The sequence below is a fragment of the Nothobranchius furzeri genome, chromosome 15 (genome assembly GCF_043380555.1).
Source record: "Nothobranchius furzeri strain GRZ-AD chromosome 15, NfurGRZ-RIMD1, whole genome shotgun sequence".
Taxonomy (NCBI): domain Eukaryota; kingdom Metazoa; phylum Chordata; class Actinopteri; order Cyprinodontiformes; family Nothobranchiidae; genus Nothobranchius; species Nothobranchius furzeri.
The window spans coordinates 36,114,511-36,137,589 of NC_091755.1; the positions used below are offsets into that span (position 1 = coordinate 36,114,511).

The following is a 23,079-nucleotide window of genomic DNA, read 5'->3' on the forward strand; positions in this document are numbered from 1 at the left end:
ATCCACACAGAGTAAACCTGTTTTTACTGCGAGGTCCGCGATTTAATTGGCAGCGGCTGCCCGCGATAATAATTCTGATTAATATATATATATTAATTAGTGTTTTCACTGATAACACTAATTAATTTATATTTGATCTTGATGGTGAAACTAAAGGCGTTTAACACTGAACACCTAACATGAATGCAGCTTCTGAGAGCTAGCTAATATCAGCTAAAACTGTGTTCTGCTGCTGCTGCTCACCTTCCTTCTACTTGCTTCTGTTCAATTAACTTTTCCTCCTTCTCCTTCTTTTCTTTTCTTTTCTTTTCTTTTCTGGAAGCCAGATTTCCCTTTCTTGGGAAAAGACATGACTGACTCTCCTGCCTCCAGCTCTGGCTGTCGGCATCTGCGATGTCTTATAGCTGTACATGAGGCCGTGCAGCCCCTGGCCGCTGATGTGGACTAAACCACTTTGCACATTTTTAAGGGGTGATAGATGCCTCAGAGATTATTCAGTTATTATTTTTAAGGCGAAATTCTGTTTCTTAACCTCTTTATCCAGGTAAAGGGAAGTTTATTAAGACATTAAGTAAGTTGGGGGGAAAAACAACAACAATAAAACATTTTTATTCAAAGCTGTCTCAGGGCCCCTCCCTGCAGTGGGCCCTGGGTAAACGGTACCCTTTCCCCCCCCAGTCCGACGCCCCTGTTCATGGCATCCCAGGTTGTTAATGATAACTGTAACTTTGTAGTTATAACATGCACCAGTTTAAAAATTCATACTTATATCAGTCCCACAAAGTACATTTTTGAAAGTTTAAAACTTAAGGCTTTTATTTTATTTGGTGTACAAATGCTGCATCAAGTCTGCCTTGTTTTTCCGGCAAATGAATACAAAAACTTTGTCTTTAGAAATAATCCATCCAGGAGCCAGTCTGACACGACTAATTCTCTCTTCTCTTTTTCCTTTGTGTAAACCAAATTGCACTGCTTCTCTTGCAGCAAGCGACGCATCCTGCCGAATCATGAATTAGGATTCCTGCACAGAAAAGGAATGACAGGAGGAAGATGCTCCATTGCATTTGGGATGACTAAATATTCACCATGTGAAACTAAAGATATTTTAATTTTGCTAATGCAAGTGCAGCACAAATATTTTAAATAACACTTGTGTACTGGAAGTTAATCTCACCTCTTACATTGTCTGCACATGCAGATCGTAACTTGTTGTTTTTAAGGTGATTTTTGCACAAGAATATGTAATAATTTTTGCATAAATCTAAGTTTAACTAGCTCACACCTCAGTTACTTGAAGCTGCACCGTGTCACTAGTGCCAGCCGACTGTTTTTGTGTTTGTTAACATTTATCACAAGCTACAGGTTTGGCATAACCAACACCGTTTTGCCGTTGTGCAATGTTTTCCTTTGAGGCGCTTCGAAGTGCTAAGAGTCCCTGAGGTGAAACTCTGATTCCACTTTAGTTTGTAGCACCGACATTCTGTCAATCATTTGTAGTCTTTAACCTCGACTAGAGATAACCCCAATTTTCTCACACTTGAAAAAACTCTTTCAAAGACATAGAAGATGATAAACAACTGCTTTCACACGCTGAACTGGGCTAGAAATCTAATGAAAACTTCACAGTATTTTCTTTAGTGACCACAGCCTTAAAGTCAGTGCTATTAATGAATGAATGCTGTAGGATTGCAGGAACGTGACTGTTTCGTTGTTTTTCTTGTTAAAATTTAAAGGCTAGCATAATGTTTTCGCGCGTGTGTAATAAGCATGTTGGGAGCTTTTCTGCTTGTATGCCCTGCACGGTATTTATATAAAGTATTTTTAAGTATTATTGCACAAAACAAAAACGATTGAAGATTGTTTGGTGTACGTTTTGCTTTGTAGACATTTCAGACCAAAATAAATCTAGCTTGATGAATGCAACATGTTCCTCTGTGTGGAGTTTTGAAATAATTACGTCTCAGCTGAGCGATATCGTGCTGCAGGGATGAACGTTAACATGAATCATTCCCATCTGTCAGCCATCTAGGCTTTTTGTTCATCGCTCGTCTTCCTCCCAGCAGCAGACACGTATGAGTAAGATCCAAACTTATTACGAGTCACAAGCAGACGCGCGTTCGTAAATGGTTTCTCTCCCACATTACCCACCAATGGCTGTAACCTTGGGGCAAATTCTGACTTTTATTTCATCTCCCCTCCCACTGCCGTCTGTCACCTCACCCTTTCTTCACCCTCTTTTTCATGAAACCTCCTCAATCCCTCTGCCTCTCTCTTTTAATGAACTCAGCCCTCCTTTTTTAATGCTTCCTCCTCCTTTTCCTCCTCTGCTTTCCTCCCTCTTTGCCACGTTCATCGCTGAAGTGTTATGACTGCTGAGCGTTCCTCTGCCATGGCCTGCGGGAAGAGTGAGTTAGTACATGTCAGCAAGCACAGGTATGCGCCGTGGACATTAGCTGCATCGTTTGCAGACTACTGGAGCGAGGAGGGAGATGTGCACTAACTGCTGTAAGAAGCTCAAAAACAGGCCGGAGCAAAGCAAAATCTACTCCAACCTGTTTTTCTAATACATTTCTGTGGAGTCGTCACCACCATACACAGACTCATCCCAACACTTTATAAATGAAAAACGTTTTTAAAAGTTATAATAAAATGATAATGTTATTTTGCATCATGACTTTAATCTGAAGTTTTTCAGGTTGTTAATGGATTTAAAAAATTTGCTGTGACTCAAAGTTAAATCTCAAACAAATAGGAGCTTTCAATGATCTTCTTTACTGCAACGAAACTGAGCAAAAAGGTGGCTGATGGTTTTTTTTGCACGTGTATTTCTGTGTGCTTTTGCTTTGCAATGACTCACTGAAAACCTTCTTTTAATGGAAGTAAAAAGGTTTTATCTTATTTTTAGTCTAAAAAGACAAAAAAAATGTTCTCATCTACAAAAACAGCTGAGGAGGAGGTTAGGACCCAAAAACGCAGAACACACTAGACAGGAGCAGATGTAAATAAGTCTCCTCCTTTATTTAAAGGAGGAGACTTGATCAAGACTTACATCTGCACTGTTTAAAAATGGACTCCACAATTATTGACTTCCGTACTATTGAGGTTCTTTTTTAAAATGTTTTTCTAATTTTTATTCACCCTGTGTCTTGTTGATTTTTAGCTGTTATTTTTGGGAATTTTGTTGTATTTCCTTTTTATCTTTTAGCTGTGTTCGACATGTTTGTATAACGCCGGTTTAATTAACCAACATTTTTAGTGTACAGTGCCTTGTTTGGTTGTAATGCCTTGTGAATGCACTTTATAAATAAAATTGGATTGGATTGGAAGCGATCCAAAAACAAAAACAGAAGCTCACAACTGAGCACTGACTCGGGTAAAACTCGGGAGGGAACAGAACAACGTAGACACAACGATGGACCGACGAACACTAAAGGACAAGACAGGGTTGTTAAACACAGAGGGAGGTGATCAGGTGAACAGGTGACAGGTGTGAGTGAGATCTGGAGGGAAGGCAGGTGCATTCAGTAAACTAAATGGGGAAAGAACAAAGCAGGAGGGAATAATCATGGGACATAAGAGGACAACCTGGAGGAGGCTGGGGACAGAGGGACACAGAACATGACAAGTACTTACAATAATATTATATTTTAAAAACAGAAGCTGCTGGCTAGAATTCTTAAAACTAACAAATAAATCCAACTTTCAATTATTTGACTAATTCTCGCCAAGCACTTTTTGCTTTTCCTGTTGGCAATACTTTTTTTTTTACTCAAAACAAAATCAGTGGATCATGTTTAACAACATTTTCCTCATTTCAAGTAGTGCTGGTTTTGTAAATGAGATTTTTTTCTTTTTAGAAAAAAACAACCTTTTTTAACTTCCTTGAAAATCGTTTTTTGCAGTGTAACACCTAAATCACTGGAAGGATTTTCATTAAACTCACTGAAAATGATCATTAGATGAAAATTTACAACTAATTGACTTTTGGAGTCAATCCGATTCGAAATGGCTGCCACAGCCAAACACAGTTGGCTACAATTAGGTAGTCTTGCCAGCCATGCCAATGCTTCCCTATGAGAAGCAAAGGGCCTGGTAACCATAGAGATGTATACCATGCTGGTAATGCTTACATTCAAATAACCCCACCCCCTGAAAATTCTAACCAAGCCAATCAGCGCTGAGCAGCGTAGGTCCCACACCGCGACGCTCAGGTTTTCATAAACAGTGAAGATGGCGTCTGAAGCCTAGTCCACACGTAGCCGGTTTTTTTTTTTTTTTTAACGAATATCCGCCCCTCCAAAAACTTGCATCCACACCACCTCGTTTAAAAACAAAACTCTGTCCACACGTACCCGGATAAATACGTTGTTAAGGACATGCCAGACCTGTAGGCGGCAGCACTTCCCCCGTTCTTAACCTCGTCCTTCGTCTGTGGTCTTCCGCAAGGAGCAGTAATTCCGCTTGCAAAAACAAACAAGCAAAAAGCGCTTGGACAATTGATAAAGCGAGCGCAGCTCTGAGGGCATCCATGCTGTCGGCTAGTGTAAACACAGGTCGCACACGTGATGTCAGCATTTGTTTGTTGCGGAAAGTGACGTTGCGGACCTTAAAACTCCGGTTTTGTCTGTCCACACGCAGACACCCAAAACGGAGAAAACGCAGATCTTCACTTTGGCCGGAGTTTTTAAAAAGATCCGTTTTCGTGTGAAAAAACTCAGTTGTCATGTGGATGACAGGCCAGAACGTAGAAAAATATCTACGTTTTGGCAGATCCCCGGCTACGTGTGGGCAGATCCTGAAGCGGAGTTTGCTGCGGCTCTTTCCTCAAGAAGAAGAAGCGCTAAAAGCGAATGATGTTGGTGTCGACGCCAGACGTCATCTCTGATTACAGCTAAAAAGCTACAGCGACACAGCTGTCATTTTCACCTTTTTCCTGATCTGGCTAGTCCCGCCCCCTCATGGTGCTCTACCTCTGATTATCCAGACTCTTCCTCTGTGTAGAGTAGACAGAGGGCGAGTCTGGCAGGCCAAACTAATAATTAAGTTAGTTTCATAGATCTTGAGCTGAAATTTCACATGGTGATAACTAGGAGTTCCTCTTTTTATGAGGTTTTCACAAAATATTTACAAAATTTTACCAAAATGGCTACAACTTCATCAGGTCTCAAGATAAAATGAGGTTAAACCTCTGCCTTGAAAGGAAGCTGGACTTTTCTTCTGTCATCTCCTCACAGTGTGAAAGCTGTTTTCAGGTTCCCACACATGCAGCTGGGCTCTCCTCGCACCAGTGTTGCACTTGTGCACCAATGCTGCATGCAAATACACACTTCTACATGCAAGGAATTCAGCTTGTTTTCAAGTTCAACACAGACTTGCTGCATCAGACCAAAAATCATTGCTTTTTTTTCCCTCTTTCGGTGCCTTTCTGTGTGAAGGCAGGTGCTGTAATGAGACACTAAATAACTATTAGAGGACGGGCAAGAGAAAGGGAGGAGAGTAAGAGAAAACAAGAGAGCACTTCCTCAACAGTAGCAGAGAGAGGGGGCGAGGGTGGGAGGGAAAAGAAGCGAGAGGGCAGAGAGAGAACCTTCAGAGAGACGATCAGCATTGTAAGTGACAAGAGGAACAACAGTGCTGGAGCTTGTTTTGAACTCGTTTTCGTCATTTTCCAAGAAGAAGAGACTCAGGAGAGCCAAGAGGAGAAAAACCAAGCAGAGGAAAACGGTCTTGAAAAGTTGGTGCTGTGATTTAAAAACAAAAACAAAGGCAAAGTAAGGAGAGGGGAGGAGAGAAGCCGGGAGGAACACAAGGCAGCAATGGATCGCAGAGTGGTTCAGCCTGACCCTGGGATGGCCTGAATTCACTCACTGCTGCTGGCCACCATCCAGCACACACTCCAGGCTGAGATCGCCAGTGAGGTACTGTACCAAACAGCTGCCTTCACTCTCAAATGACAAATTAAGAGACTGGAGCTACATTCCCTCATCTTCCAAACGCATGTCACTGCAGCATTTGTGGTGAGGAGTGAAATCTGAAATATGCAGTTTGATAAAACAAAACAAAAAAGATCTGTGCAGCTTGTCAGGTGCACTGATTTAATCTTACAACACAAATGCTTAAAAAGCACAAGGCACAAAGAACGGTGTGTTTTTTTTGTTAATAAATTAGGTGGAAAAAGGTCGATAAGATGCAGATTAATAGAACATTGTTCAGTTTGATAGTTTTATCCTTGACAATGCCCGCAGATGCCCATTTATCCTGATGCCTAGCCGTGGGATTAGTAGCTTCTTTATTAATTTATTCCCTTTGAAGATGTCGATTCTTGCATCAGTGATGTTTCCAGCAGTTCCCTAGGCAGTGAGCCGTAAATGTGATGGTTACAGTGCAGCTATGAGCTGCTGCAGAGCAAGGCAGGTAAGTGCATGTCTGGAATATGTTAGATGAGGGGTTGTTAAGAACTGTTCAAGGCTGAAACTTGGCGCCGTGGCTCGAATAATCCACTCTGTGGAAGATTTTAGCCTGATACTCTTCTCCTCCTGCAGCACCAGGCAGATTATGTGCCTCAGTAGGGGACCTTTAAAAGTCATGCTCTAGTTAAATAAAATTTTCTTACCGTACGATGTATTCTCACCATTGTTCAGCTCGTATCAGAAAGAAGGTGAGCTGAGGTGAGGGCTGCGTTCCTGTCTGCCACCCTGATGACTAAGTGTATCGTCTGCCTGCATAGATACTCTGGTGGTAACTATTTTAGCTGGAGCACAATAAAAGGACGGCGGGCGTCTACATAATCAGATTTACCTCACAATGTCTGACTTGAATGCACCATAAATGTGTAGCAGCACATGGAATAAATCTGGACCTTGGACCCTTTAACTACCATTTACTCCAGGAAGGAGAGTCCTTGCACGATTGCAAACTTCTGTTAAACTTTTCTTCAAGAATCAGAAGGTCGGGGGGGTGTCTGAGAGATTTAGGTCGACCAGCCTTGTTGAGCTGTGATTAAATTTCGAGCCTTTGAGCCACTTCTGTAGGTTTGATTTCATTCTGCATGCCTGCTCACATTACACTCTAACTCAAACTATGATTGCCCCCCCCCCCCCTCCCAAAAAAAGTCTGAAGAGCACCTGCCCTATCACCTGCCACTCAGACAGCCTCTATCTGAGCATGTGTGTGTATGTGTGTGTGTGTGTGAGACGCTAGTTATTAGCTTGATTTACACATACACATATTTTTGTCAGCTTACCTGATCAGGGGGGCCTTTTTTTTTTAAGCTCAGATGTTTTGAAGCCGTTTCTGAACAATTGATTTCCTGTCCTGAACCGCTGCGAGTTAAACTATGAATAGTGGACAGAAACGTAATATGTGGAGGACCCAGGGAAGTGCAGCGGTTCAGCGAGATTAACAACCGGATGGTTCAAAAGCTGCTTTTGTTCCAAGCCGTGTTATTGGCAGAGGATTAATGTGAGAGAACCACTTTATTCATTTTTTTAATTTATATTTTAATCTCCACAATATTTTTATAGCTAAACTAGGTTTGAACGTTGTTAAGAGTCATGGAAAAAGGTTTTAAGCTAGCATGTTTTCCAAATGTGCTTTAGAAACTTGAAAGCAGGAAGTTGCAATATGCATCTTTTGCGTTTCATTTTATGGGACGCTAGTTTCTACTGCAGCACAAATAGCAGCTGCAGCTAGTCATCCCATTTTTGTGTAGGACCACCATAATAACTGTTCCTTAAAATAACAAATTGCATCACATTTCAAAATAAAATGCCACATTCATCATTAAACCAGTAAAAAATGCTGTGCATTTTTAAGTCATTGATAATTTGATAAATAAAGCTGATTTTAAGAGATTTATGATCATGAACCATACATCCCAAACTCTGTAGCATAAAACCAGACAGAAGTAATTCCAATTTAGTTACTAGGATTTTTACAATCACAGCACAAGGGCTGGACCAGACGTGTCCAAACTGTGTTGCTGAGCATGGTAGGATTTAGTCACACTAGCACAGGCTATTGATGAAGGTAGATGATTTCAAAATTCAAAATTTAAAAGAGATTTTTATTAATGTGTTGGACACTAGGGCTGCGCAGTGGCGCAGTGGTTAACGCTGTTGCCTTGCAACTAGGAGGTCCTGGGCTTGCATCCTTTAGCGCGGTATGGGGGCCAAAATTAAGACTACTGCCCAGCAGCAGGAGGCTATATAAATTCCGAAGCAAACTACTGATCTGATTAATGATAAGCTGGTGCCGGTAACTGAGAGGCTGGCGCTGCTTACTGAGAAATAGCACCTTTACCGGTGTTACTAATAGATACGCTAGGGACTAGCAGCCCTCGGCTGGTCATTGACTGGTTCACACACTCCCTCTGCTGTCTATTAGCATGGATAGGCTAGCGTTAGCCTGGACGGGCTGGTGTTAGCATTGGAGAGGCTTGCCATTAGCGTGCCTAGGCTGGCCACAAGATGGATTTCCTACCTCCTCGGTGGACCATTAGCATGGATAGGCTGGCGTTAGCGTCGGAGAGGCTAGTCATTAGCGTGCCTAGGCATGCCACTAGCTGGATTTCCTACGCCCTTGATGGACCTTAAGCATGGATAGTCTGGCATTAGCATAGGAGAGGCTAGCCATTAGCATGTCGGAGAGTCACTAGTCAGCTAGTGGCCAGTCTAGGCACGCCGGTAAAAGTGTTATTTCTCAGTAAGCAGCACCAGCCTCTCAGTTACTGGCGCCAGCTTATCATTAATCAGGTCGGTAGTTTGCTTCAGAATTTATATAGCCTCCTGCTGCTGGGCAGTAGTCTTAATTTTGGCCCCCATACTGCACCATAGCATCCTGACCTGGGGTCTCTCTGTAAGGAGTTTGCATGTTCTCCCTGTGCATGTGTGGGTTCTGTCTGGATACTCCGGCTTCCTCCCACAGTTCAAAAATATGACTGCCATGTTGTTTGGTCTCTCTCAATTATGTGTGTGCGCATGGTTGTTTGTCCTGTGTGTCTTTGTGTTGCTCTGCGATGGACTGGAAATCTGTCCAGGGTGTACCCCGCCTGCTTGCCCAATGGCAGCTGGAGATAGGCACCAGCCCCGCGACCCTACATGGAAAAGCGGGTTACAAAAATGGATGGATGTTGGACACTAGGGGCAGTGTAGACCCTACTAGCACGATGAGAGTGCAGAGTGAGAAATCCAAGATGGATGGATTGTTCTTATAATGAAGTTCCTTATGAATAAAGTTACTATTGCCTGCTTTCCTACCATCTTCAAAACATGACAAAATGTGAGGCCAAACAAAATATTAAGTACAGTGAAAAGTAGCAATGTAGCCCTTTTACTGCATATACATTGAACCCCTTCATCTCAAAGGAGCATCAGGATTAGTACCTTCATCAAAAACCTTCAATATCCAGTTTTTACTTGTCTGCTGCCCTGTGGTGGATGATCTACAAGTGGGAAGGGAACATTTTATTTCTTTACTGATTTTATCTTGGTATATACTTACGCAATATAAAAAATGTTATTAAATTTTATTAGCATAGAGCAATATATATATATATATATATATATATATATATATATATAAATGATTAACCACATTTCCTGCTTTTAATTTGATTTCATAGTAAATTGAACCAAAAGCCCCCAATGACTTTAGCTGTAAAGCAGATTTGTGAGCAAGCATAAAACTGTGCTAATTAGAGTAAAAAGGATGCATGCAACATCACAGACACAACCTTTTCACTTTTTTCCCCTAAGCCTTAGTTAACATCTGACTAATGATTTTCTTTGCGAGGGCAAACAAGCGTGACTCCTTTCATTTAGTCTAAAATGTCTAAAAGATTCAAACTAAAATCAAACGTGGTTTCTTTGTTGTGTTTTCTTTTATGGAGAAAATGTATTGTGGCCTGTGAGTATCCTCAATTTAGCAAATGTGGTCTGTGTCTTGAAAAACATGGACACCCCAGATGTATTATTTATGCAGACAGAAGCCTTGCTAGTGGCTAGAGCCAGCTACCTACAGCAGGTAAAATGGTGGTTGCTAACTTTGTAGAACACACAAAATATCTGAGCTATCACTTAAATAGACCAAAATCATGAGGCATCATGTGGTTCAAGCAGCCTGCCATTTAAACTCGAGTGTCACTGTTGCTTTAAAAAGACTTAGTCACTTTCTTGCCCTTTTGGGTAGCCGTGTCCTTAATTGTCCATAATAGCTGCCTTTGCTCTTGCTCATGTGTAGTTTCTGTGTTTGTTGCTGCTCCAGCTTCAGTTTCACAGTGTGCCGAGTCATCCGGGGAATGTGGAAAAGAATCTCTGCATGTAAAAGGGTCTCGTCTGTGCTGGACATGAACTTGCCAGGAAGCTTGGGCTGTAAAACGGACCACCTACTAAGACACTGATAACACTCCTGCAACAGCTTTGATTCTATGTAGAATACGTCTGCTGATGCAGCCGCTTGAATGCAGTGAAAGCATAAAGTTCAGATGCTCTTCAATCAGACAGCAAACTCAACCATTTATTATCCTGCATGCCAGGAGATATTTGACCCAAGCATCAGGCTTAAAATGAACAGAATAATGAAATGTGAGTCCACTGCATGTAAATTGCCTGGCACACCTGTACGCCGCTGTAGCCCTCGGGTTATTTCACATCGTGACTTGGCCAGTTTTGTGCAGCACGTTGCACATTTTTACTCACGCAAGATAAGAAATCTCAGGTTTTGGAATGCTTCTTCACTAAAATATTCTTTCCTGTGACTCCTAATCATAAGAAAAAAAACCAAAACCTCAAACCAGGTGTTGCTCTCACGCTAAAGAGCAGCAACTTCTTCTCTTTATTTACAGCCTCTGGCTCTATTTATCATTCTATCAGATCATCACACTAATCCCAATGAGGCTGCTGGTATTTAGTTTGGAATAGTTTACAGTTTTAGCCCTCGGCTCAAGGGGGATCATCCGCGGCTGGTCATTCCTGGTGAGGTGTGTTCAACCTTTACCCGATCCCATTTCAACACGACTTGTCCATACCTGTCCAGCCAATAAAAAACAAGAGACGGGGTTGGGAGAGGAGCGGTGTTGGGGCGTCTGAGGACAAAACGCGCCTTAGTATTGAAGAGAGTGTGAGCTCAAAACATGATCAGATGAAGACAGCATCTGCAGTTTGGAAAGGACAGCTTTTGGACGCTTGAGCAGCAAAGATAAGCTGGGAATCACAAAGTCCTGACTGACAGTTTGGGTTAAACAAATCCAGCCTCCTTCTAAAAGAACTCATCGTGGATATAAAAGACTAAATGTAACCTCTGCAAACACTGACACACCCTTTTTGCCCAATCACTAACTGAAAGTGTATTTACTGTGTTTAAAAAAGGTTTATTCCTTACTTATTGGTTTTAACTCGTTATAAATTCATGAAAACTGTTGAAAACATCCTAATCAGCCTTTATTTTCCCTCAAATCCCATCATACGCCGATAGCCTTTGTGTGTCAAAAGTGCTCCTTAAGAGATTTTCAAGATTTACTCCCTGTTTAATTCCAAGATCCAGAAAATGAGCGAATAAATAACATGAAACCACAGCGCATGATGGAGCACTTTCTTCTGATGGTAATCGTTTCATCAGCGGTTAAAAAACACACACACACACACGCACGCACGCACACACACATATGGAACATTAAAGGATGTATTCAGGTTTTTTCTGTTTTGTTCACAAACCTGGATCAAAAGATAAAAACAGAAACTACTTGTTAGTGGTTTTTAACACAAAGTATTTCGGTTTCTGACAAAAGAAAAACAAAGAGCAGTTAAATCATTTTCTAAAGCAATCAGATAATTTTGGCTTCAGCAAACATTCATTAGGTAAGTAAACGCTGCATTTATTGGAGACTGTTCCTAGCCTTGGTGTAACACAGCGTTTGCACTTACAGCAGCAGTCAAACTAAATGTTTGTGGATAAACACTGGAGCTCATGTGAAACATTAGGGCAGTATTACTGCAAGCTGCTTGGGGCTTTTCATAAAAGTTACGGGCTTCCCATTCAATCAACTTTTATTTGAAAATACTGTCATTAAAATGGAACATTGAGTTCTTTTGGTCAATTTTTAAATGAACCAGTAAATATGTTTGATTCCTTAAAAAGTCCATATTTTTGTCTATTAAGATTTTTGTTCAATTTTTTTTTTCACTTTCATTTCCTGGGTATTAAAGAAGTGGAAAACATATGAATGTGTATGCCATTTGTTTTTAATAGCCAATGAAAAAATCAAACCTGACAAAGATAACAGACAATTTTTAAAATAGACCCCAGATTTTGTGGAACAAAACAAAATTAAAACAATTGGGAGAATAGTTTGGTTGGGTAAAAGAAAGAATTAAACATCCTATCCATAGGGTGCCTTTACCTTACACTGGTTCCCAAAGTTGGGATTGCGACCCCACTGTAAGTCATGAAACACTAGATGGGGGGGGGGGGGGGGGGGGGTCCTAAGACGATCTACATTAATCTAATTTTTTTTTAATTCCAGTGGCATGCTTAGGGGAATTTTTATGCTTCTATAAAAACAAAAAAAATTCTCTAACTGTCTTCTGTCAGTGTTTTGTTTTAAGGATGTTGTGCCTGGAACAAGCTGTTTAAAAAGTCCCCATTTGTGATGTCACAAACAGGGAAATTAGAATAGAATCACTTCTCACGTGCAAGAGAGAGCTGCTCCTGGAGGTTCAGCAGCTCTACTCTAAGCCCCTCTCAGATATCAGAGCTTCTTAGCTGATAGCAGCCTGAGCTAGGCATGGTTGGTTATGGCTAGGTACTGCTTGTTTTCTAAAAGAGACGGCTCATTTTGGAAGGTACTGAAACTGTCAAAAATAAAACTGCAGAAGTCGTTATGTGAGAGGCATTTTGTGCAAAGAACTTCATAAACATAAGCGTATTTTGGGTCGACCATAGGACTACTATGACTTAAGAAAAAGTCTTGATATCTCCCCTTTAACAGCTAAACATAAAATTAAAGTTGAGGTTCATACGTTCAAAAAAGATCTTCCCTTTTGGTGAAGCTTGTTACTGACGGCCAAGATCTGCAAAGCAGTGCTGATTATGAGCTCTTCAGGATTTACCCCTTGCTGGATTCTCACTAAGTCAGTTTTGCTGTTTTGTGACTAAAGAGAAAGCAGAGTCACTGTGTCTTTACCATTCTGGACGTGTGCTTCTTTTGCATCAGTTGTGAAGCTGCAACGGTGGGTGAGGTTAAAGGTCCAAACGTTCTGGTGTTTGCCTGTGAGATGACCGTCATTTTTCCAGGCTTGTAAAGGAGCGATTCATGTTTGCCTCTGCTAGCGAGAAGCTCAGCGGGTGAGACAAGGTCACTTAAGGCCTCGGCATCTTTTCAGTCATATGTTGATGGATTTAAGCACGAGCTGTCACTCAGGTGGACGTTGCCTTATAGAGCTTTTTGAACCTTGTGGTGCTCTGGATGGTCATGAGTGAGCAGCCTGAGGCGCTGAAGGAGGATTAGGAGGACCCACAGCATATGTAAACATTTGGGTAACCCTCCAATCAGCCTCCTCTGTTGCCTCTGGGGTGCTCACCTGTCTCTGTGTGAAAGCTGGAAGATAAATGAAGACACGCCGTGACCCGAAACAACTGAGAAAACTAATTTCACACGTGCAGACACACACACAAAAGAAACATCATCCTGACATCTGGTGTCTCTGATTGGAATTTAAAAATCGTTCTGGGGCTTGTTTTGATGACGGGTTAAAAGTGACCAGAAGAAAATTCAACTTAACCTTGTTTGTCCGTTAAGGAAATCATGCCTGTAAGGGAGAAATTTTGAGTAACTCAAGGTTTCACTAACTTCAAATTACTCAGAAAAATGAAAATAATAAATTAAATCTACCTTCTCTTCCGTTTCACAGATTTAAGAGTTTGAGTGTTTTGCTTTACATGTTTTTCCCCCCAGAAGTGAAGCTGGGTGATGTCATGTCTCCTTAGACTATGTCTGGCTCTTTAGTTACTTCGTGGTAATTAGTGGTCCGATGTGACCGAGTTAGACTGAGCTCTCACACACACACTCGAGCTGGTCTCGCCATACAGTCAGGACACTTCAGTCTGTCTGAACAAACACACCAGAGCTAATGCTGGCAGAGGTGTGTGTGTGTGTGTGTGTGTGTGTGTGTGTGTGTGTGTGTGTGTTTCACGTAAAGGTAGATTTTCAGCTTTCAGCTAGGTTTTTGCTGCTATATGATGGGAGCTCAGTATCTCACTGGTCTGTGGCTTCTGATGACAATTTCTATTTCAGATTAAAGATTTTTATTTCTCCTATTTAATTATTCCAAGCTTAGTGTTGTGTTAGTCACCTGATTAGTCACCTTACAAAATAAAGCTTGCATGCGTTCATCGAGGAATCAACACAACAAAACTTGCAGACATTTCTTGTTGGTTTTCACTTAATTTTTGATCTTGTGCGCCTGTCATAGGTGCCTAACAAGCAACAGGTTGGCAGCTCTGTGTGCACGAGTCATGCAACTGTACTGAGTTTGTGTGTGCTCCAAGTATCGACATACCATGTTTATCCCTCAGGAACAAAGTCTATGAAGAAGGGATCGCTGAAAGCTGGTGTTCTGGGACACATGCTTTCCTCATTTAGTTTCCATGAGTCAGGAATTGTGAGGAAAATGGGACAACTTTGCAAGGCGTTGACAACCAAATGTGACCACTTTAAAACACATTAAAACTATTTGTGGCTAAATGTGACAAAGAATCATGCTCATTTGCACCAACCCCTTAAGCCCTAGGGTCCTCCAGGTGGGGGACTCTGTGATGTTAGTTCCTTAACGGGGCCAAAAAACCTCACACTACAGAAGAAATGGTAATAATTCCCATGAAATTAATCAGCAAACCTGGCACTACAAGGCTATCTAAACTATTTTTACCATTAAATACCATTTTTTTACAATTTTTCGAGGAATAGGCTTCAAAATAGGCCTAGGGCTTAAGGGGTCAACTTCACGAGATCAAGTAAAAATCCAAGAAAGGAAACTTGAAATAAAGAAAGCAACAATTTAAAGCAACAAATGTTGAAAATACCCAAATTACAGAGCCTGTTGGGGTTGGATTGTGTCGTTTTTACTGAAAATAAGCAAATCAACTGAGAAGTGAGGTTTTACTCTAAAGATTTCATTTTGGTAATAAAAACGTAGTTAGTACTTGAAGTTTTATAGTTAGTACTTGAAGTTTTAAGAGTGGAGAAACTTTTAGGAAGTATGTTAGACCACTTTATCCTATTACTGAAGGAATAAAGTCCAAGTGATATATTATCACATATAATAATAATAATAATAATAATAATAATAATAATAATAATAATAATACGTTTCTATGTATTTTTGCCTCTCCATAGCTGTGTTGCCATCCCAAACATCTCCAAAGTGGAAACGTGTGTTTTTATAAAGCACATTGGCTTCTCCATTGAGTCTTGTTTGCTTTAACATCCTCCTCTTCTGGAGAGCATCAAACATGTTTAATTATGTGATTATACAACATTTGGTTCAACCTCAGATTCACACACTTCATTAGGGGATTACTCCAAGACCTTCAAAATAAAACGAAATATCACAATTAAACCTGCTCGTCGTACAGTTTCTGGTATTAGAGATGTGCCGGAGCGCCAGTCATTAACTCGTGCTTACCGACATGGCGTCTTAGGGAAATTACAGGGGGAAACTCTGGCAGCAAAGTCCATAACAATCACAAATAACACCCTGCTGTGACGGGGGAAATTACACGTCTTTGGAGCTGAAGTTGAAATGGTATGATATGATGCTATCAATGTGAGGAATGTGCATGCTTTTATCTTTTGGTAAATGCTCTGGTGAAGATTAGTGTTAATTTTTGAAGTCTTTTTGAAGCTTTTGATCAAATGTATATATATAGCTAATTCTTCAGTAGGAGTGTGTTGATTTATGATGACTTGGCTGTTTGTGGAGGATCAGTGAACCCTCATTTATTTGAATTGTGTCACGACCGTGGCAGTTGCAATAACTATAAACCTTCCTTTGTCCTGATAATGCACTGCAAATAATTCAATTCTGATCCCACATGACAGACCGTGGATGTAAGTAAAGTTTAGATAATGCTGCTGGTGATGCAGGATTACTGTTTAAACAGCAAGTAATCACACACAGACACCAATAAGCTTGTGTCATGATGCAGCAGTGGTCTGGATGTATTTATATGGCTCAGTGGCTGCACTATGAGTGGATCAGTAGAAGCAGTTCCCATACCCTCCCAGGTGTCCTGTGTTCAGATCAGCCTGGTCACAGAACTCAGATAAAAGCTGCCTTTGTCTGCTGCAGGGAACAGGTAAGCATTTGTGCCTGATCTTCAGAATGTGTGTGTGTGTGTGTGTGTGTGTGTGTGTGTGTGTGTGTGTGTGTGTGTGTGTGTGTGTGTGTGTGTGCGCGCGCGCGCGCGTGTGTGTGTGTACTTGTGTTTGCATGTGCATGCAAGTGTGTGTGTGTGTTTGTGCACTTGTGTTTGCACGTGCATGTGTGTGTGTGTGTGTGTGTGTGTGTACTTGTGTTTGCACGTGCATGCAAGTGTGTGTGTGTGTTTGTGCACTTGTGTTTGCACGTGCATGCGTGTGCGTGTGTGCATGTGTGTGTGTGTGTGTGTGTGTGTTAGCGAGAAACAAAGGGAGGTAGGATTGACTGGCCTTCCTGTGTTTTCCGCAAGAGCAGGTGTGGCTTTTCAGCAGCCTCACATTCAGAGCGAACATTTGCTAGATGAGGAGAAACTGTGATTCTCCAGACAAACACAGCATAAAAAGTAATCCTTTAAGAAAAATGTGCGTATTTATAACCAGAAAGGGCTATACAGGCATAAAATGGCTGATTTTATGCTGTTTAATGTATTGTGAAGTATAACATTTCACGACTTTTTAGTAGGAAAACTCACTTAAAAAAACAAACTTAAGAAACCTGGTGTGGCTCTTTATGTGTTCACATGAACAAATAGTTACAGCAGAGCAAAAGTTAACAGTTAACATTCTGCCTCCCTGGTGCCACAACCTTTATCATTGTGTCATAATAATTTAGTGTTTTAAACAAAAATTTGATCATTAGATCATCATTGAAACTCAAAGCAGAAAGACTGTAATTTCAGGCAAAAAAGGCACTTCCCACCATTGCCATTGTGGCCATGTCACATGCCTCGTCATGCCCAGAAAATCCAAAATTGGGAAAAGAAGTGGAGCTGAGAGTGGGTCATAGAGGGTGGGAGTAAATTAACCAATGGGGAGCGTAAGTGTTTTCCCTTTCCGTCCCCGAAAGAATGAAAAAATGAGTGCAAGTCAACGGGGCTAAAACAGCTATTTTCTAATCCGCTTTTGCCTTACGCCCCGAATCACACATATGTTGTACTTCAATTAAAGTGAAAAGTAATGATGTGTGTTTCGACCACGCCAGTCATGTACTTTGAGATTTATCAGCTTGTAAATGTTCGTAGTTAGCATGACTACAAATCAGACGTCAGCACATAGCATATATGACGTCACCTCCGTCATGTCTCCTCTGCCCTAGCGTAGCTGCTACTTACCACGTGGCCAGGTTTATGGTGGTTCTTTCCTCCTGAAGGAAGGATTCATAGTTTGTTAAACTTACAGCCACTTCCCCTCTTTTCTTCTCCGTGTCTGGTTCGATCACATCACTTAGGTGATGTGCATTTGTAGTCCTGGATGTATTTTCACACAAAATCTACAAGGACTTTCATAAAAAGCGCTTTCTTGGCATCAGAATGTGTCTTTAAAATTCGCGAACATCCTATGTGAATTCCATGGTACATAACAAACGGGATTAGTATGTAACATTTGTGTCACGATGTGGGCAGGAGGAAGTTTAGGACCCAAGATGCAGGAAATCAGATGAACGAGGCGGGAGGAGGAAGATGAAATAAAAATCCTTTATTAGGAGTAATCCAAGACGGCAGGGAGCCAAAAACCAAAAATCCAAATGAAAATACTAGAGATCCAAAAAACACTGGAGAACAAGAGACACTAGAAGCTAGAGAGAAACGAGACTGACACGAACAATGGACCGACAAAACACTGCGACACAGACAGGGTTATATACACAGGGGAGGATGAGAGGGAGATTGGCTGCAGGTGTGTGGGGAGAGAGAGACCAGGTGAACTCAATTACTAATCAGGGAGGAAACAAACATGACCTAAGAATAAAAACTAAAGACAAGAAGAGCAGCAACCATAACTAATATTCTAAGGGGGAGCTGAAACTAGAGGAAAAACACTGCAGAAATAAAAACTACAGGGGTGTGACTAAAAAGGGGCCACGGGAGCACAGGACCTGGGAGGGGGAAACCTAGAGGGCTGAAGATCTGGGGGCAAATGGGGAACGCCAGGAGACACATGAGGAAGACGCAGACAAGGACACATGAGGGCGCTAGGAGACACAAACGGAGAACCTAGAGAGGGATGGAGAACACAAGGAGACACATGAGGGGAGACGCAGACACAGACCATGACAGTCTGTAGCGCCGTTGACTTGGATCAATTTTTTGTTCTTCCGTGGACCCGTGGTCCAGAAGCAGATGGTCATGACTTAGGCTCCCTATAGACAGAAAGACAGACATAGATATAATGTGTTGCAGACTCAATGTGTTTGTGAGTCTGCATGAGCGAGGACCTCTCCTGGATTTCCTGTCAGATGATGTACATCCTCAGGGAAGACTGAAAATCATCAGAATCCATTCTTCTTACTGAGGGTGTGGAAAAGCTGAGGGCTATTAGGGTATCCCTCCGGTCGTTGGAAAATATTTTCAAAAAGAGATCTAGGGTCACAATCTGGTGTGTAAGAGAACCCGAGGACTCTATATACAGGGAGGAGTAAAGAAACAGGAACATTTCTAGTCGATTTATTTTCCTTAGTGTGTGTCTTTGGTAGAGTGCCGGGATCTTTCCAGCTAAGATGGTGTCCTATGAGGCAGGCATCCTGTTCCTGGTAGCCATGTTGAATGTTTCTCTGATCTGTGTCCAAGCAACAAAATGTAAAGCAGCAGCGTAGATGTGTATGACTGAAATAGGACCTGAGGTAGGCAGCAGGTAGGCAGGGAGACAGGCCGAAATGTAACCTCCTGAAACTGTGCATTTTCATGTATAGGCATTGGCTCTGGTCAGTTCGGCCTGTGCCGGATAGGGACAGTCCACGCTGCCAGGCTGTGTTTACACAGCTTTCTTAGGAATGTGGATATTGACGAGAACATGGGCAGGCCCTGCTGAAGTGGTGCGGAGAAGCCCGGAGTGCCATTCCTTAGCGCCACAAGTTAGTAAACAGAAGTGGGCGTAAGCAGTGTTGCTTTTGGAGACTCGGACTTGAAGCACACGGCTTCCCACTCTTCTCACTGAACATTAAAGTTAAAAGAGTTAAAGTCCCATCAGTTGTCACACACACTGATGTGTGTGCGAAATTTGTTCTCCGCATTTGACTCATCCCCTGGGGGAGCGGTGAGCTGCAGACACAGCCGCACTCGGGAACCATTTGGTAGTTTAACCTCCAATCCAACCCCTTAATGCTGAGTGTCAAGCAGGGAGGCATTGGGTCCCATTTTTTCAAAGCTTTTGGTATGACCCGACCAGGAATCGAACCCTGATCTCCCAGACTCTGGGTGGACACCCTACCACTAGGCCGCTGAGCTGGTTTTATTGACATTGGTGCTGTGTGGTCATCTCACAGCAGGGGGTCAGTCCACATGCTGCAACTGCAGCTTCGCCAGGTCTTTGAGGCACTCAGAGAAGATGTTTACCCCGCTGATTGTCAGAGAATTGAGCATGTAAAAAGTCACAGCTGAATGATTCTAACAGTACCAATTAGAGGTACCCACTAGTAGGTCGGCGTGAGAGTGATGTAAATTCTGCTGGCCAATCAGTTCATAGATAGGTGTTTATGGTCGGCTCAGCATGAAACGAACCGCAGAGAGGCAAGGCCGAAAAGTGCATGGACAATGTTGACAATGTAAATGCAATGACCCTGACCGAGGTGATATCAGTGTAAATGTGGCCTTACATGTAGCTACATCTGCCCTGTACACCAGTATCTCACTAGGCTGTGGCTCTTTGGCTGTTGGTGACTCGTTGAAGACTAAAATAGTGGAGAAAACGTGAAAAACGTCAGCTGGAATAATACAGAATTCACACAATGTGAGACGTTTTTATATACAACCAGGTGACATATACCGTAAAGTACAGATTAGTAGGCAAAGAAATGACAATATTGGCATGACATCTCTGTAAATATGCTTGTTGCAATTTGGCCACAAAGAGTTTTAATAGGCCCTTTAACTACCTACGTCATCAAAAGTTGCGCGCGCAGCCTGGCAACGAGAGTGAAGGCTTCCTCATTCACACTCGATACTAAAACAGCGTTTTAAACCCTTTGTTTTGAAGTTCTGAGCACATAAAAATGTCGGGGTGTTGCGTGTATGGATGCCAGAATCGCTTCTCTTCAAGCAGTGGACTGAAACTTTACAGAATTCCGAAGGGAGCACATCCATTTCAACAAAATCGGAGGCATCTGTGGCTGCAGGCCATCAAAAGGGTTGATGAAAACTGGACTGAAAACACGATCCGAAATGCTCGAGTTTGTAGCGCCCATTTTATATCAGGTAAGGTAATTATGTACTAAAGTTACATATAAATGTATACGCTTTATTTCATGCTTCAAATTAACATTTCATTCTAATTCATCTGTATTTTCCCACTGCATATTAGTATAAACTGTATTTCTCTAAAATTAACACGATTGTACTCTGAGCACGCTAAAAAAGAAACCTATGCTATACTCACCCTGCCATGCAGGTACAGTTGGCTGTGAAGACGTAGTTCTCTGGTTTGTTTACCATGACCCAGGCCTCGTACATAGCAGTCTTGTGTCCTTGTCTTTGGCTAGGAAGGACTTCTGCCTTCAAGACGCAAAACTCAGAGTCTATGTCGTGACATTTTACTTTCTGTACGTGGCTACAGACAACATAGTTGTATGCATCTAACGATTTGTATGCCCGTAGCTTCTCACGTGTGTACTTACTGGGCCTCTCCACTAAAAACGTATATATATCGGGCCACTGGGTGATATCTGGCCACGCACCTACATCTTCCACCCATTCCGTAATGCCACAGGGATCCGGGAGTCTGTTGCCATTCGTTAAAGTGAGTTTAATAATATAACATTCAATATTTGCGGTGATAACCCCGCAGCGTAGCTTGATAAAGCCTGAAACAACACCATTCTCTGTTGCCAAGCTGCGCGCGCATTCTCGCTGACGTCATATTGTTTCCAAACAGTAAAAGGGTCTATTGTATCTCATTTATGTTTCAATTTGTTTGCACCGCGCTTTTTTTGTAGTTTGGTCCCCACTTCCTCCCAAAGTTGTCTCACATTTCTGGTCCTTTCTGACTGACTGAAACTAAACCGAGAAGGGTTTCGAGACAAGTTCCAGATATGTCCAAATATGAGAATATATCTGAAAATGTTCAAAATCCCAGAGACACAATGTAAAGCTCTGTAACTCAAGTCAAAAATGTGGGAATTTTGCAAATGTTTTGTAACATTATAGAAAAGAAAATTACATTTAAAACATTCTAGGAACTCCAATGGAAAGGTTGCCATTTGTATTAACATAATATATGAGATCTTGATCTCAACAACCTAATAGAACCGATTGGGAACAGCCAGAGACTACAATTCAAAATATGTTTTTATCCAGTTTATAATTGAGGGTATTTCTATAACGTGTGTTTAAACCAGATGTTGAAAATTAACATCTCTCAGTCAGGAAGCAGCAAGGTAAAATGATTTGGGGCTCTTTTGGTGTTTGTTTAGAGAGTTAGTCATGATCAAGATCCAACTTTATGACCCCCTGCTGGATTTCAGCTGGAACTCGCTGTAAATATTCAATCTGGATCAGTGCAGGTGCCTGCTACCAAACACGAGTTCAGGGAGGTAGAATAAGAACCTCTGTGATTGCTCAGTTTAGATCTCAGGTGAAAGGTGAGAGTTCTGAGAATATAGTCTTCCTCTGTCTGTTCCTGCTCACGTGGTATTTTGTCTGGAGCTGCTGTGTGTGTGTGTGCGTGTGTGTGCGTGCGTGCGTGCGTGCGTTCGTGTGTGTGTGTGTGTGTGTGTGTGTGTGTGTGTGTGTGTGTGTGAAGAGATGTTAAATACAGGGACTGAATGCTATGTGGGAAGAAGTCTTTAATTAGAGCAGGAAGACGGTTCAGGAGGCACACCAGACTGAAGTGTATGTGTCTGTGTGTGAACGCGACTTTGACTGCTAAATATCCTGCTTTGTGTGTGTGTGTGTGTGTGTGTGTGTGTGTGTGTGTGTGTGTGTGTGTGTGTGTGTGTGTGTGTGTGTGTGTGTGTGTGTGTGTCATTTGTAATCATTTCTATAATACAGATACTCTCTGATCAGATTTACATATACCTGTGATGGCTGAGATTCAAACAGCTAACTTCATTAATTTTTACCATAATCAGTTCATTTGTTCACTTATTCAAACAGAGAACATGATTTGTCCTTTTTTGTTATAGTCACACAATTTTTCACATCTTTATTTGACCTTTTGAAAAAAACCCAGAAATAAATCTGTTTTGTTGGTTAAAATGTTCCTTTGGCAGGATTAAACTCAGCTACGCCAATCATATAGTAAAGGTTCATCTCGAACATCCCTGCTAGGGTTTTTAACATTGAACTACTTTTTTAAATTATTCAATGTGTTAATGTCCTTTCCCACCTGTAGATCCTCCACCAGAGGGCAGTAGACATGTGTAGGACTGGGCATGGCCAGTTTTTGATGAAGGTACTAATCCTGATACACCGTCTGGATGCTTCAAAACCAGAGGTTGTTTGAAGAGAATTTATGTGGCATTATAAATACCCACATCCAGTCTAAACCAATTTTACTACAACACTTGTGTTTAATCTGTTCACAAAATTCATGTGAAGATAAAATATGTCGAGGTCATGGCTTGAAAGCACCTTCAGAAAATGTTATTTGCAGATGGTTTTGTGTTTATTTTG

At 41.7% G+C, this 23,079-nt stretch overlaps 1 protein-coding gene across 2 annotated transcripts in view; it reads left to right on the forward strand.

The window, feature by feature from the left end:
* Window positions 1–5,006: 5,006 nt before the first annotated feature.
* Window positions 5,007–23,079, forward strand: part of arhgef19 (Rho guanine nucleotide exchange factor (GEF) 19) — a 34,442-nt gene continuing 16,369 nt past the window's right edge. The window contains exon 1 of one of the 2 annotated variants that reach the window (XM_070544767.1): window positions 5,007–5,918. Coding sequence is in view for 1 of the 2 variants with exons in the window: in XM_070544766.1 (XP_070400867.1) it covers window positions 22,823–22,858 (36 nt within the window). In the remaining variant the exon portion in view is untranslated. Of the gene's footprint in view, window positions 5,919–12,471; window positions 22,859–23,079 lie in introns of those variants that run through there. The other variant, XM_070544766.1, reaches the window with a different exon arrangement.